General features: G+C 65.2%; 2 protein-coding genes across 2 annotated transcripts; both read right to left on the bottom strand.

Annotated features, from left to right (window-relative positions):
* Window positions 1–327: 327 nt before the first annotated feature.
* Window positions 328–3,351, bottom strand: LINJ_06_0670 (putative lanosterol synthase; the record flags this gene model as incomplete). Its single annotated transcript, XM_001463110.1, has 1 exon — window positions 328–3,351. The coding sequence occupies one exon, from the start codon at window positions 3,349–3,351 to the stop codon at window positions 328–330; it is 3,024 nt and encodes a 1,007-aa protein (XP_001463147.1).
* A 1,528-nt stretch (window positions 3,352–4,879) lies between these two features.
* Window positions 4,880–14,329, bottom strand: LINJ_06_0660 (putative protein kinase; the record flags this gene model as incomplete). Its single annotated transcript, XM_001463109.2, has 1 exon — window positions 4,880–14,329. One exon carries the CDS (start codon window positions 14,327–14,329, stop codon window positions 4,880–4,882), a length of 9,450 nt encoding a protein of 3,149 aa, XP_001463146.2.
* Window positions 14,330–14,646: the final 317 nt, after the last annotated feature.

Below are 14,646 nucleotides of genomic sequence, written 5' to 3'. Positions count from 1 at the left end.
CCAGGCGCCAAATAGCAGGAGGATTCGACGCGAGAGACGCGCGCACGCACGCCAGCAGGCAGGCGCTGTTCTGCGCGCATGATGCTGGACTGCGTCTGTAGAGCAGGAGGACCGCTTGTATAAATATATGTATATATAGCTTATGTTTTCGCCTTGCATGGTGTAGGCTGTGGGGCGCCGCCCTCCCCCTTCCCCCCCTTTCACGTGTTTCCGCCGTGTGTCGCTGAGAGACGATGAGGATGGCGTCCGCCGACAGTGCCATCAACGGCCGCGTTGACTAAGCACACACACACACACACATGTGCATCAACCCGCCAGCATCCACCGCTACGCAGCCACCACATACTCGCGCTTCCAGCTGTTGTACTTGCCGAGCGCCCACACGGTCATGCTGTTTTTATAGCCGGGGTAGTGAATCGGGTTGTTGCCGTTGAAGACGCCGCTGATGCGCTCCTGCGGCCAATCACCGCTCGCAAGCTGGCGGGACATGATGAGCTGTACCCCATGGTCCACGGCGCTGCGGATGTTGCGCTGCCGCGTCGGCTCCGTGTGCGCGGCCTTTCCCGCGGCGCAGATAATGGCCATGACTGCCCAAGCCGTGTTCACCACTTGGCTTCCGTCCGGGCTGTCCACCCACGTCTGCCGCGCCGATGCGCTGACGTCCTCGCTCCAGCCGCCGTCGGCACCTTGGTGGGAGAGAAGGAAGTCCACGAGCTTCACGCAGTGCGGGTGCACGGCCATGTCCGGCAGCTCCTTCGACGCCTGCAGGGCATCGGCGACAAGCCACGCCGCGTACGTGTAGCAGATGCCCCAGCTGCCGTAGAAGCCACCGTCCGGCTGCTGCTGGCCCAGTACATACGCGATACCCTCGCTGATGGCGCGGTCCACGTCACGGCGGCGGTAGTGCGGGTAGTGCTCGCGGAAAAGTGACAGCGTGTGGATGCAGCTGCTGCTGCATTCGACGTAGCTGTAGTCGATCATGACGTCCTTGAAGAGCTCCGCACAGTCCAGCAGCTCGCAGTACGCCGGGCCGCGTGTCGGCTCATACGACGCCCACCCGCCATCGCCGCCAAAGCCGCTGTTGCGCAGCGACAGCACCTCGTCCACGCCGTCAAATATGCGCCGCACTGGAAACTCGTACTGCGGCAGGAGCAGCAGCACCCGCAGCCCCTCCGCCGTGCAGTCCGACACCTGCCACCCCTGCGCCCTGGTAGAGAAGTTCCACGCCCCCTTCGTGCGATGGCGGTAGAAGTCGGCGGCCGCCATCGGGTTCGCCTGCACCTGGGCAACATCGATGTAGTGGTGCGCCAGCTCCATCTCCGCCGGGAACGTCATCTCGCGGCGGCACGCGCAGATCGCCTGCACGGCAAAGGACGTGTCCCACAACTGTGAGCCGTTGTACCCGCTCATGGACAAGCCGGTGTTCTCCAAGTAGAAGTAGTCTTGCACCCGATGGCAGTGCTTCTGGAAGCGGGCACTGTGCTCGCCCTCGCGCACCCACGTGGCGAGCATGTTGAGCCACTTATTCACAGGTCCTAGACATATAAAACTCGTGCTCTCGTCGTCGTAGGCGATGTGCCGCCAATTCTCCTCCAGTGCGTACCGCCGCAGGAACGGGATGGGGTGCCGCTCGTAGAGGTCGAACAGGCCCGTGGCGACGCGTAGCAGCGGTGAGGTCGGCGTGTACACGTCCAGCTCGCACGCCACGCCGCGGAAGCTGCGCCACGGGATGGCGTCGTATGGCTCTGTGTAGAGTTCCTTGCGCAACGCCAGCGTCGTCGGGAACGCCGGCGCCGACCAGCGCAAGCCGTAGAAGTATGAGAAGGGCATGGCGATGACGCGGCTGTGGCACCACATCTTACCCAGCGAGAATGGAATCCAGTCCGGCATCAAGATCATCTCCGGCGGGATTGGGTTCACGCCGTCCCAGCTGTACACGCCCAGGATGCTCAGCCACACGCGGCCCCACATCGGCGTCTTGGTGGCGCCGCCGTGGGCCAGGATCCAGTTGCGTGCGCACGTCGCCTGCGGGTCGCTCGCCGGCACCCCCAGCAGACGGACGCTGACGTAGTTCAGCACCGTTCCCATCATCGTGCTGTGGCCCTCCGTGTGCTGCCCCCACCCGCCATCAGGGTTCTGGTGATTGCGGATGTACCGAATCAGCTCCTGACGCGTGGCCTCGCCGCACCGGCAGCCCACCTCGCCGGCATGTTCGAAGGCAGAGACACCCAAGATACGTTCCGGGATGTCGCCCCCATTGCCGCGCCGCTTCGTGCCGTTGGAGTCCAGCCGGACGTGGTGGTGGTCAGGGAACGGCGGGAACAGGCGGTCTGTCTCACCTCCCGCCACGATGTACTTGGTGATGACGAAGCCGGCCACGAGGAACATGCAGCCGCTGTAGTTGTTCGGCCAGTGCCCCGAGAAGGGGTCCTGCAGCTTGACCAGGAAGCGGATGCCGTCGTCCATGGCCGCCTCCGATGTCGTGCGCGGCTGCGGGGGCGAGGCGGGGATGAGGCCGATGTGGTAACGCTCCACAAAGGACCGCTTCGAGCATTTTTCCTGGAGGATGTCGGGCAGCCAGGGCACGCGGCTGTTGGTGACGCCGGCGCCGTTGAGGCCGGTGCCGTTGAAGCCACTACCCCTGCTGTCTTGCTTTTCGTCACCGCCACCCGAGTCCAATGCGGCGCGCTGGCGGAGCAGCGCATGATAGTCGCCGACGGTGTGCAAGCCACACAGCTGCGCCATGGCGAGCTCGTTGTGCTCCTCCCCCTCGCGCAGCGGCTCGCCAAAGTACCACCGCTGGCGCCCATCCTCGCAGCGCAAGTGCCACGAGCCCAGCGGGAACTCCTTCGAGTGCTTGTGCACATTGGCGCGGACGTGGGGCACGCTTGGGTGCACCCAAGCGCGGTGATGCTGCAGCCGCAACCGCCGCTGATGCGCGTCGAGCAGCTTCAGGAGCAGATGCAGCGTCAGCCACACCGGCCACGTGAACAGAAAAAAGAAAAAGAGAAGACAAGTGCGGCCGACGCGCCACAGCTGACGCCGGATGTAGTCGCGCAGCGTGTTCGGCGGCTCCGGCACGACGGTGCGCACGGGTAGGGTACGCTGGTACTCGACAAAGGACGCGTGCTCTGCCGCATAGGGCTGAGCAATGGCCGCAACACGCGCGTAGAGGTTGCGCAGGATGTCCGAGACGAATTCAACGGCGTTCGTGACGGCGCCTCGCGGTGGGTCGCGTTGTTTGCCGCAGCTGCTGGTGGTGAGCCCATTCACGCGTGTATCGTGTGGCTTGGTCGGTGAACCCGACACGGCGGCCCTCGATGATGAGGACTGTCCTTTGTTGGTGTGCATACTTTCCTCGCGCGTCTTTCCTGTGCGTGTGTGTGACTGTGTCCGAGCGCGCGCGCGCGTGGAAGTGGTTGAGCAGCCAACAATGAACGTCGTCCGTTGCTATGGCGTCGTCAGCGGATGAGTCGGTGAGTTGAGTGTGTGCACGAATGCAGCGCCAGCGGAGGAGGATGAGGAGGAGGGCTCGACGGCGTCTCCTCGTCGATGTTGTTTGCTGTCTTGTCCTTCTTTCGAATGGGCCGCGGATGTTCACATGTGAGATGACGCAGATCAAGCGAGATGAGGGAGGAGAACGAAGCGGAATCCGACGAGTGTCGGCGTAACAGTGTGCGAGTGTCTGTCTGCCTATGTGTGTGTGTGTGTGAGAGAGAGTAACGTGGACAGGCTTGACTGCGAAGGCGAGCGTGAGAAGGGCACGGCTGGTGAAGGGCAACAAGATATAGATACCTATATATACCTACCCCGAAAGGCCCCCTACACTGCCGGCACACACACACACACGCACAGCGAAATAGAGAGAGGCCGTACAGACGAGGGGAGACGGAGACGCACACAAGAAACGATGGCGTGCACCTGCGCACACGCGCACGCAACGAGGCGAAGCACGGAAAAAGTAAAAAGCAAAGAAACGAAGAAGCAAGGCAAAGAAAAGGAGTGATGAGCGGACGAATACGCAAGCTGCTTGCAGACGCATCGACGTGCGTGTGTCGCAGCGGGTGTGGTTGGTGTGGAGGCGTGGGCGTCGGGGTGGCGCGCAAAGAACGGATGCGCACATATAGGCGCGCACATGCATGCGTGCGCAGCGAGGGGTTGTTGTGCAGCAAGCGTGGAAGGCGTGGAGAGAGGATTAGTGTACGAGAGAGCGAGAGCGCGTAGGGGACAGCTAAAGATGATTGCATTCCAGTGGCAGTGCAGGATGAGGAGAGAGAGGGAGAGGAGAGGCATGGCAAAGGACTTCTGTCGGAGGCTATCTATCCGCTAACGGTAGCAAGAGCGAGAGAAAGCCGTGCTCAAGAGCACACACATGCACGCATAGTATTGCGTTCAGCAAGTTCATACCTGCCTCCTCTCCGTCTCTGTCCCGTCGCACCACCACCCACCCGCCTCGTCGCTCTCGCAGCACCTGCACAGCAGAGACATTATGACAGCAAGCGCAGCAGGAGCTCCGTCGCCGCGCACATGAGACTTGCCGCCTGCGATACAGTTACCACCCCCCGCCATCCCCGCCCCGCGCATGCGTTCCGTCCGCCCTACTCGCTTGTTCGTCTTGTTGTACAGCGTAGGCAAAGCGCCCTGGACGTGCACCAGCACGCGGGCACACCGATCGGATGAAAAGAAGCGGGGGAGTGGGGGCGATGGCGGCAACACAGGCGTGGAGGAAGGATCGCCACCGGCAGCCACCATGCTCGTACACGTCGATTACGTGCCACGAGCAGCCTACACACACACACACACGCAGACGCAGACACAGACACACAAAGACCATCAGCCATCCCAACCCCACTCTTCTTGCTCGCCCGCCCGAGGGGCGCTAGAGCACCGTGGGCAAGGCGGCGTCGCGGGCAGACAGCTGAGCGGAGCTGCCTCCATCGCCGCCAACGGCAAATGACATCGGCGTGGAGTCGCTCGGGCGACCGACACGCTCTGCCCGACGGCGGTCGTCTGTCCCTGGGCCGTAGGCGGCCACCGCCGGGTTGGCCGTGAGAGACGCGAATGCACTATTCGTGCCAGGTTCCATTTGAGGACACAACAGAGTGCTGCTGGACCGCAAACCCGTGCCGGCGCCGGATACAGAGCCCGGGACTGCAGGGTGCTGCTGCGACACCTCGCGCGACGGGCTCACTGACGGACTCGTCGACTGCGCCTGCAGCCGTGCCGTCGCCTCCTCAACAATGCGGAGCAGCTCCTCGCATGTGGGGCGCCGTGCTGGGTCCATCTTGAGACACGTCTGCGCGATGGTCACCAAGTCTGGACACTCCGGGCACTCGGGTATCTCCGGCGGCTCCGCTGTGTAGGTGAGCAAGTTCACGATCTGCTCCTCGCTCTCAAAGTCGTACTCGAACCATGGCGCCTCGCCTGACATCATTTCAATCATCGTGCAGCCGACGGACCAAATATCACCTGCCTTCGTAGGGCCGCCGAGCTTGTCGGACGAGTCCTTCGCCGTGGCGGCAGCCGTGACGTCGGCGGCGCCGCTCGAGTGGGGGTTGTGGAAGAGGGCCGGATCCATCCAGCGCAGGGTGCCGGCGATGTGCAGCGTGCCTCCGGCGCCAACAGAGACAGGGTCGTCCTTGCGCTGCCCAGGGGTGGTGCGCGAGGTCACGCTTTGCGCCTCCCCACCGCCGCGGGCGGCTGTTGCATGCGGTCGGGTCAGCAGCCGCGCGGTGCCGAAGTCGGTCAGCTTCACCTTACCCTTCTCTGTGATGAGGATGTTCGCTGCCTTGAAGTCGCTGTGGACGATGTTGTGCCGGTGCAGATACGCCAGCCCCTCGAGAGCCTGATGCACGTAGGACAGGATGACCCCAGGGCTGAGGGCACCGAAGTTGTCGAGCAGGTGCCGCAGCGATCCGCCTGGCACGAACTCCAGCAGAATGTTGAAGTACGTACTGTTTTGCGAGGAGCCGTAGTACTGCACAATGTTCGGGTGCGTCGCCTTGGACAAGACGCTGATCTCCTCCTGTAGAGAGCGGTACTGCTGCAGGATCGCCTTTGCCTCCGGGTCCTGCTCGGCGTCGCTGCCGTGTGCAAACGTCGGCAGCCGCACCCGCTTCACCGCGATCAGCTGGCCGTTGGTCAGGTTGATGCCAAGGTACACCTCTGCATTGCCGCCCTTGCCGAGCATTTCCTCGCCGATCTTCCACTCGATGGTCTCGCGATGAGCGTGGCGGCTGCTGCGCGGGGCCCCGCCGCCGGCGCGCCGCGAGCCGTTCGGGGTGCCGCTCGCGAAGCTCGAATTGTCCGGGGTGGAGAGCGCGCGCGGGGTGTTGCGGCGGGCAGCGCTAGTGGAGAGGGCGTTGGGTGAGGCCATGACCGTGTTCTGGCTGCTGCTGCTCTCTTTGCCGCCACCGCCGGTCGACGAGGCGTTAGTTCGCCGCCCTGTCTGCGGTTGCGGTGAGAGCCGTGCGTCCAGCAAACTGCGCAGCCCACTGCCACCCCCCATGCCAGTGCGGTCGTCCAGCGGCACGCCACGCTCGTCAGTCAGCATAAAGACGAAACCCAAGAAGAACTGCGAGGTGCTGAGGCGGAACGTGATGAGAGCCCTGTCGCGCAGCACACAGCTCTTGTCCTTGCCAAGCTTCTTCACGTTGACGTACGTGCCGTTGGCGCTGCGGTCGTATAGAGTGACCGTGAAGGCCTTGTTTCGACGCGCACCTCGCTCGCTGCGGCCGCTGCCGGGAGACTGCGAGTCCTGCGCCGTTGTCGACGCTGACACGGTTCGCACAATGGAGAACTGCGTGCTGCTCACAAAGCTGTCCGACACGACAGCCGTGCACTTGCTGCTGCGGCCGAGCCGAAATTCGTCCCCGAGATTGACGCTGATGCAGCACGACGGAATCGTCGCCTCATCGCGCGAAACAAGGACTGCCCAGACGGCGCCCTCGCCGGGCCGCCGCGGTGTCGACCGCACCGCGGCAGTGGCAGCCGCGGCGGCGTTAGCGTTGGCGTTGAGGCTACCGCTGCCAGTCCGGGCCGGATGCGGCGATGGCGAGCCTGTCCCCTGGCCTCCCGCGCCCGCACCCGCCGACGGTGACGCGCTGCTGCTCGTTGGCACGAGTCCGCCGTTGCCACGGAAGCTGCCGCTGCCAAGCGGCGCGCTTGGCAGTACGTCGAGCGAGCTCTCCCGCCTGTACACAGCGCTGGAGCGACGCCGCGGCGACGCATCTCGCTTGACTGGGGTTGCACCCCTGCCACTGCCTGCACCAGAAATGATATTGGGACTGCTACGATGCTGCGGCCGCTGTTGGCGCGACTCGGTGCCGTAGCTGGCCTCCAGCTCGCCCATCTCTGCTGCGGCCAAGGACGGACTCAGCAAGAGGCTACCCTGGTATCGCGGCGAGGTCGTCAAGCGGCTGGTAACGCCTCCCGCAGCGGCGGCGTCTTCGCCCGCTCCGCCACCGCGACCGCTCGCCTCGCCTTCGCCGGAGGCCACAACAGTGTCGCAGGGTCGCGGAGAGGAGTGTAACTCCGTCTGCGGCGTTGCCACATCGAGGGCAGAGGCGCTGGCACCTGTGGCGTGCGGGCGAGGGGTAGACATCGCCGGTACAGACCCCGCCGCCACTAATAATGTGCTGGCGTTCAAGGAAGACGTCGCGGCAGGGGCGGCGGCAGCGGTGCGACCCGACCCTCCGACACCACAAGGCGAGGCAGAAGACGGGGTGCTGCCGCTGATCTCCCCCATGTACCCAGAGCTGCGCGACTCCTTCGCTACGTCCACCGCCGCGTCCAAGGGCACGAGTGGCGGGCTGGGGGCCGGGGTAGAGGCGCCGGCGCCGGCGCCGCCTCGGCGGCCGTGACGAGCACCAGTATGCCTGCCCCTGCTCACCTTAAGCGGCGCGCTTGCCGTGGACGACTTCGCTGCATGGCGTGGCCGCGATTTTACGGGAGACGCGCCGCCATCCTGTATGTCTCTCCTCCCACCGCTGCCGCTGGTGCGTGTGGCGCCGTGATGTGGCGGCGGCGGTGGTTCCTTCAGTGCCGAGTTTCTGCTGTCGCCGACGGCGCTGGGGGCCACACCGGTGACATCCTCCGATGCAACGGAGAACGGCGTGCTGTTGGGGTCACGGTAGATGCCCGTATGTGCCCCGCTGCCGCCTGTGCTCGCACTCGCTGCTGGCTCGCCTGGCTGACGCCGGTGTGGGCCGCCGCCTTGTAGGCGCCGATGCGCGCCCCTCGCTTCCTCGCTGGTGAAAGCGAGATGTGGAGGCGGCGGCGGTGGCTGGAACGGGGACTGGTGCGCAGAGAATCCAAGCGGCCCGCCGGCGGGGGGGTCCTTGTGCGGCGAAGGCGTTGTGGCGGAGCCGTGGCGACGCGCGTGAAGGTGGCGTTCGTGTGCAGCGTCGGCGTCTGGCACGGAAGGGGCTGCAAAGAGGCCCAGTGAGAGCGACGGGGAGGAAGATGAAGGGGACACGCGCGCGGCAACGCCGCCGCAGCCGCAGCCGCCGCTGAGTCCGCACGTGGTGGAGCTCATCGACTGGCGCGTGCGGTTGTACGCGGCCGTCGCCTGCAGCAGCTGATCAGATAGGGACTTGAGGAGGCGTAGCTGCCGCACTGCGTCGGCGGTGATGGCAGTCGTCACGGCGGCATCCGGAGCGCCGCCGAAGGAGGTGGGCGTCAGAGAGGACGACGAGTTACGCGCCGCATAGCCGCTGCTGGGGCAGCAACCGCCGTTGGCACCGCTGAGTGAGAGGAGGCCGAGGAGGTCCGTGTAGCCGCTCGAATCTTCTTCGATGCTTTCCCGGTACGAATCCACCGCCTCCTTCACGGCCGCCACGAACTGGAGGCTGGATGAGCCGTCACCCCACAACGCCGGCACCTGCGGGCGCTGCCGGCGAAGAAAAGGCGCCTGCGGGGTGCCGAGGTAGCTCTCCGGCACGCTGGTGCAGTCACCGCCACTGGCCGCCGCAGCAACGCCACCATTATTCGCGTGTGTGAGCACGCCCGAGTAGCCGTGCTCGTCCGGGGAAGGGCTGCTTACGCGGTGGTGGCTTAGTCGTCGCTCCTGCAGCAACGCCTCGGCGCTTGCACACGTGGTGGCATAGAGGGGAGGCTCGGAAAATGTGAGCAAGAGAGGTGACTCACTTGCGGCAAGCTGCTGAAGTGCCTCACGGAGGCTGTACTGAGGCAGCAGCTCGGAGCTCAGCAGCGCTCCAGAGGCCGCGGTCGCCGTCGTTGTCACGGTCGATGCCGCACTGCGGCGTGGACATGCTGCGGGCTCCTTGTCCAACCCGAAGTTGCACGCCATCGCCTTGGTCGCGAAGAGCTGCTCTAGCGTCGCCGCAAGCGTCAGTCCGCCGTTCATCGTCCCAGCCATTGCCTTCGGGAGGTCGTCCTCGTCGAAGGGAGTGTCGTCGTCATCGTCGTCGTCCATGTCCGACTGGTCCTCGGCGCCGCTGTCTTCCTCACACTCGCTGTTCGGCATGCGTGCACCTGCAGCAGTGCGGTGTAGACGGTGGTGTCGGTGATGCGGCTGCCGCTCCGACAGCAATGCTTCAACGCTGTCGTCGCTGCCGCTCTTGTCGTCGCCATGGGCCTGCATGTTCTTCTCCCGAGCGAGCGCTTGCCCTTCCTCTGCGTCCTTTCCTTCCACCGCCGCACTGTCCTCTTCGTGCGCCGCACGCGGCGGCTGATTGAAGAAGGGGTTTCCTTCCGCGCCACGGCCGCCGGTGTGCTCGCCCTCCACGGCGCTGGCGCTCGTCCGCAGCGGACCGCCGAGCTGGTTCTCGACTACGCCACCCTCCTCGCTGCACAGAACGCCGCGCAGTGGTCGCAAGGTGGCGCGAAACAGCAGTCCATGCACCATGACAGGTGAAGAGCAGTACGGTGCCGCCATCACGTCCTCGTCGCCGTCTCCCTGCGCCTCCTTGCTTCCGTCTGTCTCAAAGGCGGTGGCGACTCCGGCCTCGTCGTAGGGGTCGGTGCCACGATCAAGTCCTGCCGCGAGGGGCGGTGGCGGTGGTGGGCGAGGACAGCGCGCACCCACTGCTACGCCGCTGGTGCTGTTCTTGTTGTCGCCACCACCGCCACCGACTCCGAAGGAAAGAGGAGACTGTGAGGCAGCGGTCAACTGCGAGGGCACTCGATCTGCGTGCCCGGCAGCCGCTGCCACAGTACCGCCACGGCCGGCCAGCGACCAAGGCAGCTGCAAAGACGAGATCTGGTGCGGCCCGCCGCCAGTGCTCGAGGAGCTGCTTGGTCGAGCGCCGCCACCACCAATGGCGGTCGTCATTGCAAGCTCCCCGCTGTGGCCAACAGCGGAGAGCGGTACGCCTGCCACCGCAGCCGCAGCACGTGTGCAGGGCACGTAAAAGAAGCCAGGAAGCGGAGTGTCGCGATGCTGCTGCGAGGCCACAACGGTGAAAGTGCCATAGAGGCCAGCCGCGTGCGGCGGCGGTGATGCCTGGTCTACGAAGGTTGGGCTACCGGCGCCGCCGTGCTGCCGCTGCAGCCGAGCGTTTTGGAGAGGAGAAAAGGCTGTCGACGTTGTCTGTTGTGAGGAGAGCAGCAGCGCCGCGGTAGTGGGCGACGTTGACTTGACAGGCGGAGGCGCAAAGCCGTTCGAGGCGACCTCGCCATCGGGCACGGTGCCGGCCGCTGTCGCCGCGGACAGCGCAGCCGTATTAGATGATTGCTGTCGCCGATGCGTGGAGGACGCAAACTCCACACTCGGCGATGGCGGCGGCGGCGGGAGATGGCGGCCAGTGCTGGAGAAGCCTCCCTGGCTTGCCGCCGTCGTGGCAGCACCGGGCAATCCCTCGTACACGAAGCTGCCGTACGCGGGCGTCCCCAGCATGTCATAAGCGGTGCACCCCGTCAGCCGCGCAGCGTAGCGATTCCAGCACAGCACCTCTCCCGTTCGGGGGTGCACCAGTGCAACAGGCAGCGGCAGCGCATCGCACAAGCCATGCAATAAAGGGCGCCGAAGGATGATCACGAAGGGCGTCGGCAGCGGCCGGCCGCCACCCACCGCCGAGGACCTGTGCCTCCGCCAAGAGCCGGCAGTGCTGGGTGCTGGCGCGGCGAGACGCTCCGCCCAGACGTCGAAGCAAAGTGCAAACGGCGGCCGTCGGCTGCATCGACCCGCGCTGATCTCCCTCGTGCTGCCGCTGGCCTTTGCGTAGTAGGGGCAGTGTCCCCGCAGCGTGATCCGCCGCACAGGCGCCCCCTCGGCAACGTTGTCGCGCACCTCCATCTCCGACGGCTTCTGGAGCTGCTTCGCCGCCCCCGATGGCGCGTTGCGGTTCTCGTTCGTGTCGTGATGGTTATCTCGCATGCCGTCCTGGGCGCCGCTGTGACGCCTCTTCATGTCCTTCCCCTTCTTCGCCTTCTCTTCCCTGGTAGAGTGGGCACCCGCGCCGCGCTTCTCGCCTCGCACTGCGGCGGCTGCGGTGCGCAGAGGCTGCGCGACAGCGCTCACCAGCATCACCGCCGTCTCCCGCTCCACGACATCGAGCCACGCGAGCACGTCCGGCAGTCGGCGGAACAAGACAGCGTCGACGGTGGTACCCAGAAGCCGGCACAGGGACGGGCCAACGTCCACAATGACTAGGGCAGCGTCGAGGACAAGGTACGGTGCGCACGCGTCCTCCAGCGAGGTTCCGGCCGGTAAGGGCGGCTCGCTGTCCCACTCCTCTCCGTCGTCACCGCGGCCGTGGACAGGAGCATTGGGAACATCAACGCCGTTCGCGCAGCCATCGTCATCCGCCGCGGGTGCAGCTGCAGACATGCTCTTAGCGGCTGCGGCGGTGGCGGCGACCCCGCTCCACGTTCTCTGCCCCTTGGCGGTCGCCGATCCTGTTCGCCGATGCTGCCGAGTTTCCTGATGCGACGAGTCTGCTGGCACTATCGCCGCCGCGGCGCCGTCGCTGTCGACCGCGTCGTCACGAAACGCGCCGGCCTCCTCGACCTCTCCAGCCGCCGCCTGCTGCACGTGCTTGCGCAGCTGCCGCCGCGGTTGAGGCGCCGGCTCGAGATTGCTCACAAGCATTGTCGAGGGGGTGCTGCTGCTGACGATAGACAAGCGCGAGGGCGGAGCGAGCTGGCGCGACGTCTGCGGGAGTGGCAGAGATGGATGGGTGCCGTCTCCAGACGATGGGAGCATCGCTGCTGCTGATGTCGTGGGATACGTCACCTCATCCATGTTGTTGACGGGGTAATGGGCAGGCTCGTAGCGCGCCTCGCGCACTGCCTGAGAAAGAGAGCTTGGGGAGTACAAGGGTGCAGACAGGTCGCGTGCTCGCCCGTGTTGCGAAGGCAGGGTGATGTCATGTGGGGTTGCGAGGCCGATGAGGTCGTCGTGCGGCGGCACCCCCGCACTGTCAAAGAACTTTGGCGCCAACAGCGGCGCGCCCTGCTGCACAGACGGCGCCGGCGATCGTGCGGCGGCGTTGTAGCGTGGGCGCACGGGCCGCTGCGGCGCAATGAGTCGCTGGTCGGACTCATAACGGCTGGGCACTACCGTGCCAAGGCCACCGTAGTTGGCTTGGGGGTACCGGGCAGCTGCTATGCCCACTCCTCCGCTGCCGCCGCGTACGAGACTCCCGAACTCGCCCACCTTCAGCCTGGCTAGGTAACTGCCGTCAATGCCTTCCGCGGAGAACATCTGTGCGTATGAAGCAGGCGAGTACGCCGCGACCGGTGGCGGAGGGAGGACAACCCGGCGAGATGGGTGGGCACTGTACTGCGTGGCTGGGGCAGGAGCAGCTGTTGTCACCGTCGAAGGACTGGAGTATGGCACGGAAGCACACGTGGCCTCGAGCGCGTCACGTCTCCGGCCGATGAAGAAGTTCACAAAAGGCGGCAGCGGCTCACCCACACCAGCGCCGTAGCTGGCTGAGTAGCCAGCAGCTCCCCCACCAGAGGCGCGGCCTCGCAGCAGTTGGTGATGCTGCTGTTCCTCCACGACTGCTGGTCGGGGCCTGGTGATGCACATCGCAAAAGCGAAGCAGAGCAGCGGCACGCTCATCCACACCACCAGCGTGAGCAGCGTGCCAGGGCCGGCGTGTTGGTACTGGGCCAGCAGCACCGCCATGTGCACGAGGCCAACCAGCAAGCTCCACAGGAGCGGCAGGGAAAACCTCATGCCAATCCACGCGTGCAGCAGGCAAGTCTTCCACACCGCCTCGACAGGATAAAGCGTGGCCCCGTAGCGAGCCGCATGTCCTGCTCCGCGGTCGGCGAGGATGGCACCGCCGCCGCGGCCAGTCGTTGACGCCATCGGGGCCGTCCACGTTGCCATCACCTGGGGTGACACCAGCACAAAGGTGCCAAGCAGCAGCAGCTGAGCCGTCGGCAGCACAACGCGGAAGTGCTGGCGATCAATAAGGTGGCTCACGCAGCCAGCGCAGCAGCACATACCGACGCTGCTGACCTCATCATCGGCATCGTGGTCGTGATACCGAGGGCCAGCGCTGCCAACGGCAGACTCGACGTGCCAGCCGCGGGCACCGCCGGCGCTGCAGGAAGCCGCTGCTGCGCCGCTTGCGTCGTAGAAGCCATGCCGCCACCGTCGGTACCACCGCCGTTCCGAAATCCAGTAGAGCAGGCCGCACACGCACCCTACCAATGACGACAGCACCATCAATGCAATGTGCACCGGATTCGACGACCACGGCAGGAAAAGCAGCATCCCTGTCACAACACCGATCAGCGCCAACAGGTATCCGGGTGCAGTCTCCGCTGTGGAGCTCAACAGCGCTGAGCCGATGCGATGCGGCGAGAAGCGCTCGCTACAGCCGTCACCTTCTGGCGGCACCTTTCCATTCGCTTCACCTGTGCGCGTCGCACAGGTGCTGTCGCAGCACCACGATGAGGAGACGGTGCCATGATGCGCTGGGCAGTCGCCCACAGCATGGGTGCTGAATCGATCCGGATAGGCTGGCGGCAGTGATACGGACGCAGAGCGATCCGCAGAGGTGCCGTTGCCATGCGGCAAGTGGCTGCTACGCGTTCGCGCGGCCATAGGCTGAGGAGGAGAGGAGAGCGGGGCAACCGATGTCAGCACCTGCTCAACGGAGAGCTGCCCTACCGATGAAGATCTTCGCCGTGTCGCGTTGTGCGTGTCGTCGGGACGCTGTTGGTAGACGCGGTAGTCCGCCGAGTAGGTGCCGGCGTCCTCGTCCCCTTCGCATGAGCGCGGATTCGAATCTAAGTTCTCGCACTTGCCGCTGCTCCCATCGTAGGTCATGCTGGGCCCCGCAAAGGCAGCCGGGAGGGCCACATCGGCCGTACCCGCTAGCGCAGGTTTGAGCTGAGGCGGCTGCATTCTCCGCTAAGACAACGAAGCACTGACAGGCGAACAGGAGAACATGCAGGCACCAGCACAGGCGGGGCTGGAGGGAGGGAGGGAAAGAGAGGGGAAGAGGTACCTGCAAATCTAACAGAGGGAGATGCAACAGCAGCAGCCAACGGGGTGTGACGCACAGAAAACGAGCAACACACAAAACAAAAGGGAAGCACCGACGAACAGAGAAGACACAAGCCCGCTATCACATTCAGGGGCGCACGTGTAAGACGGCGTCTGATACGGATGATGGTGATGAGGTGACCCCTCCTCCCTCTCTCCCCTCCACCCTCGCCCCT

The sequence above is a fragment of the Leishmania infantum genome, chromosome 6, assembly GCF_000002875.2.
Source record: "Leishmania infantum JPCM5 genome chromosome 6".
In the NCBI taxonomy this organism is placed as follows: domain Eukaryota; phylum Euglenozoa; class Kinetoplastea; order Trypanosomatida; family Trypanosomatidae; genus Leishmania; species Leishmania infantum.
Note: the sequence above shows the minus strand (reverse complement) of the source record. Positions and strands in the feature narration are given on the sequence as shown.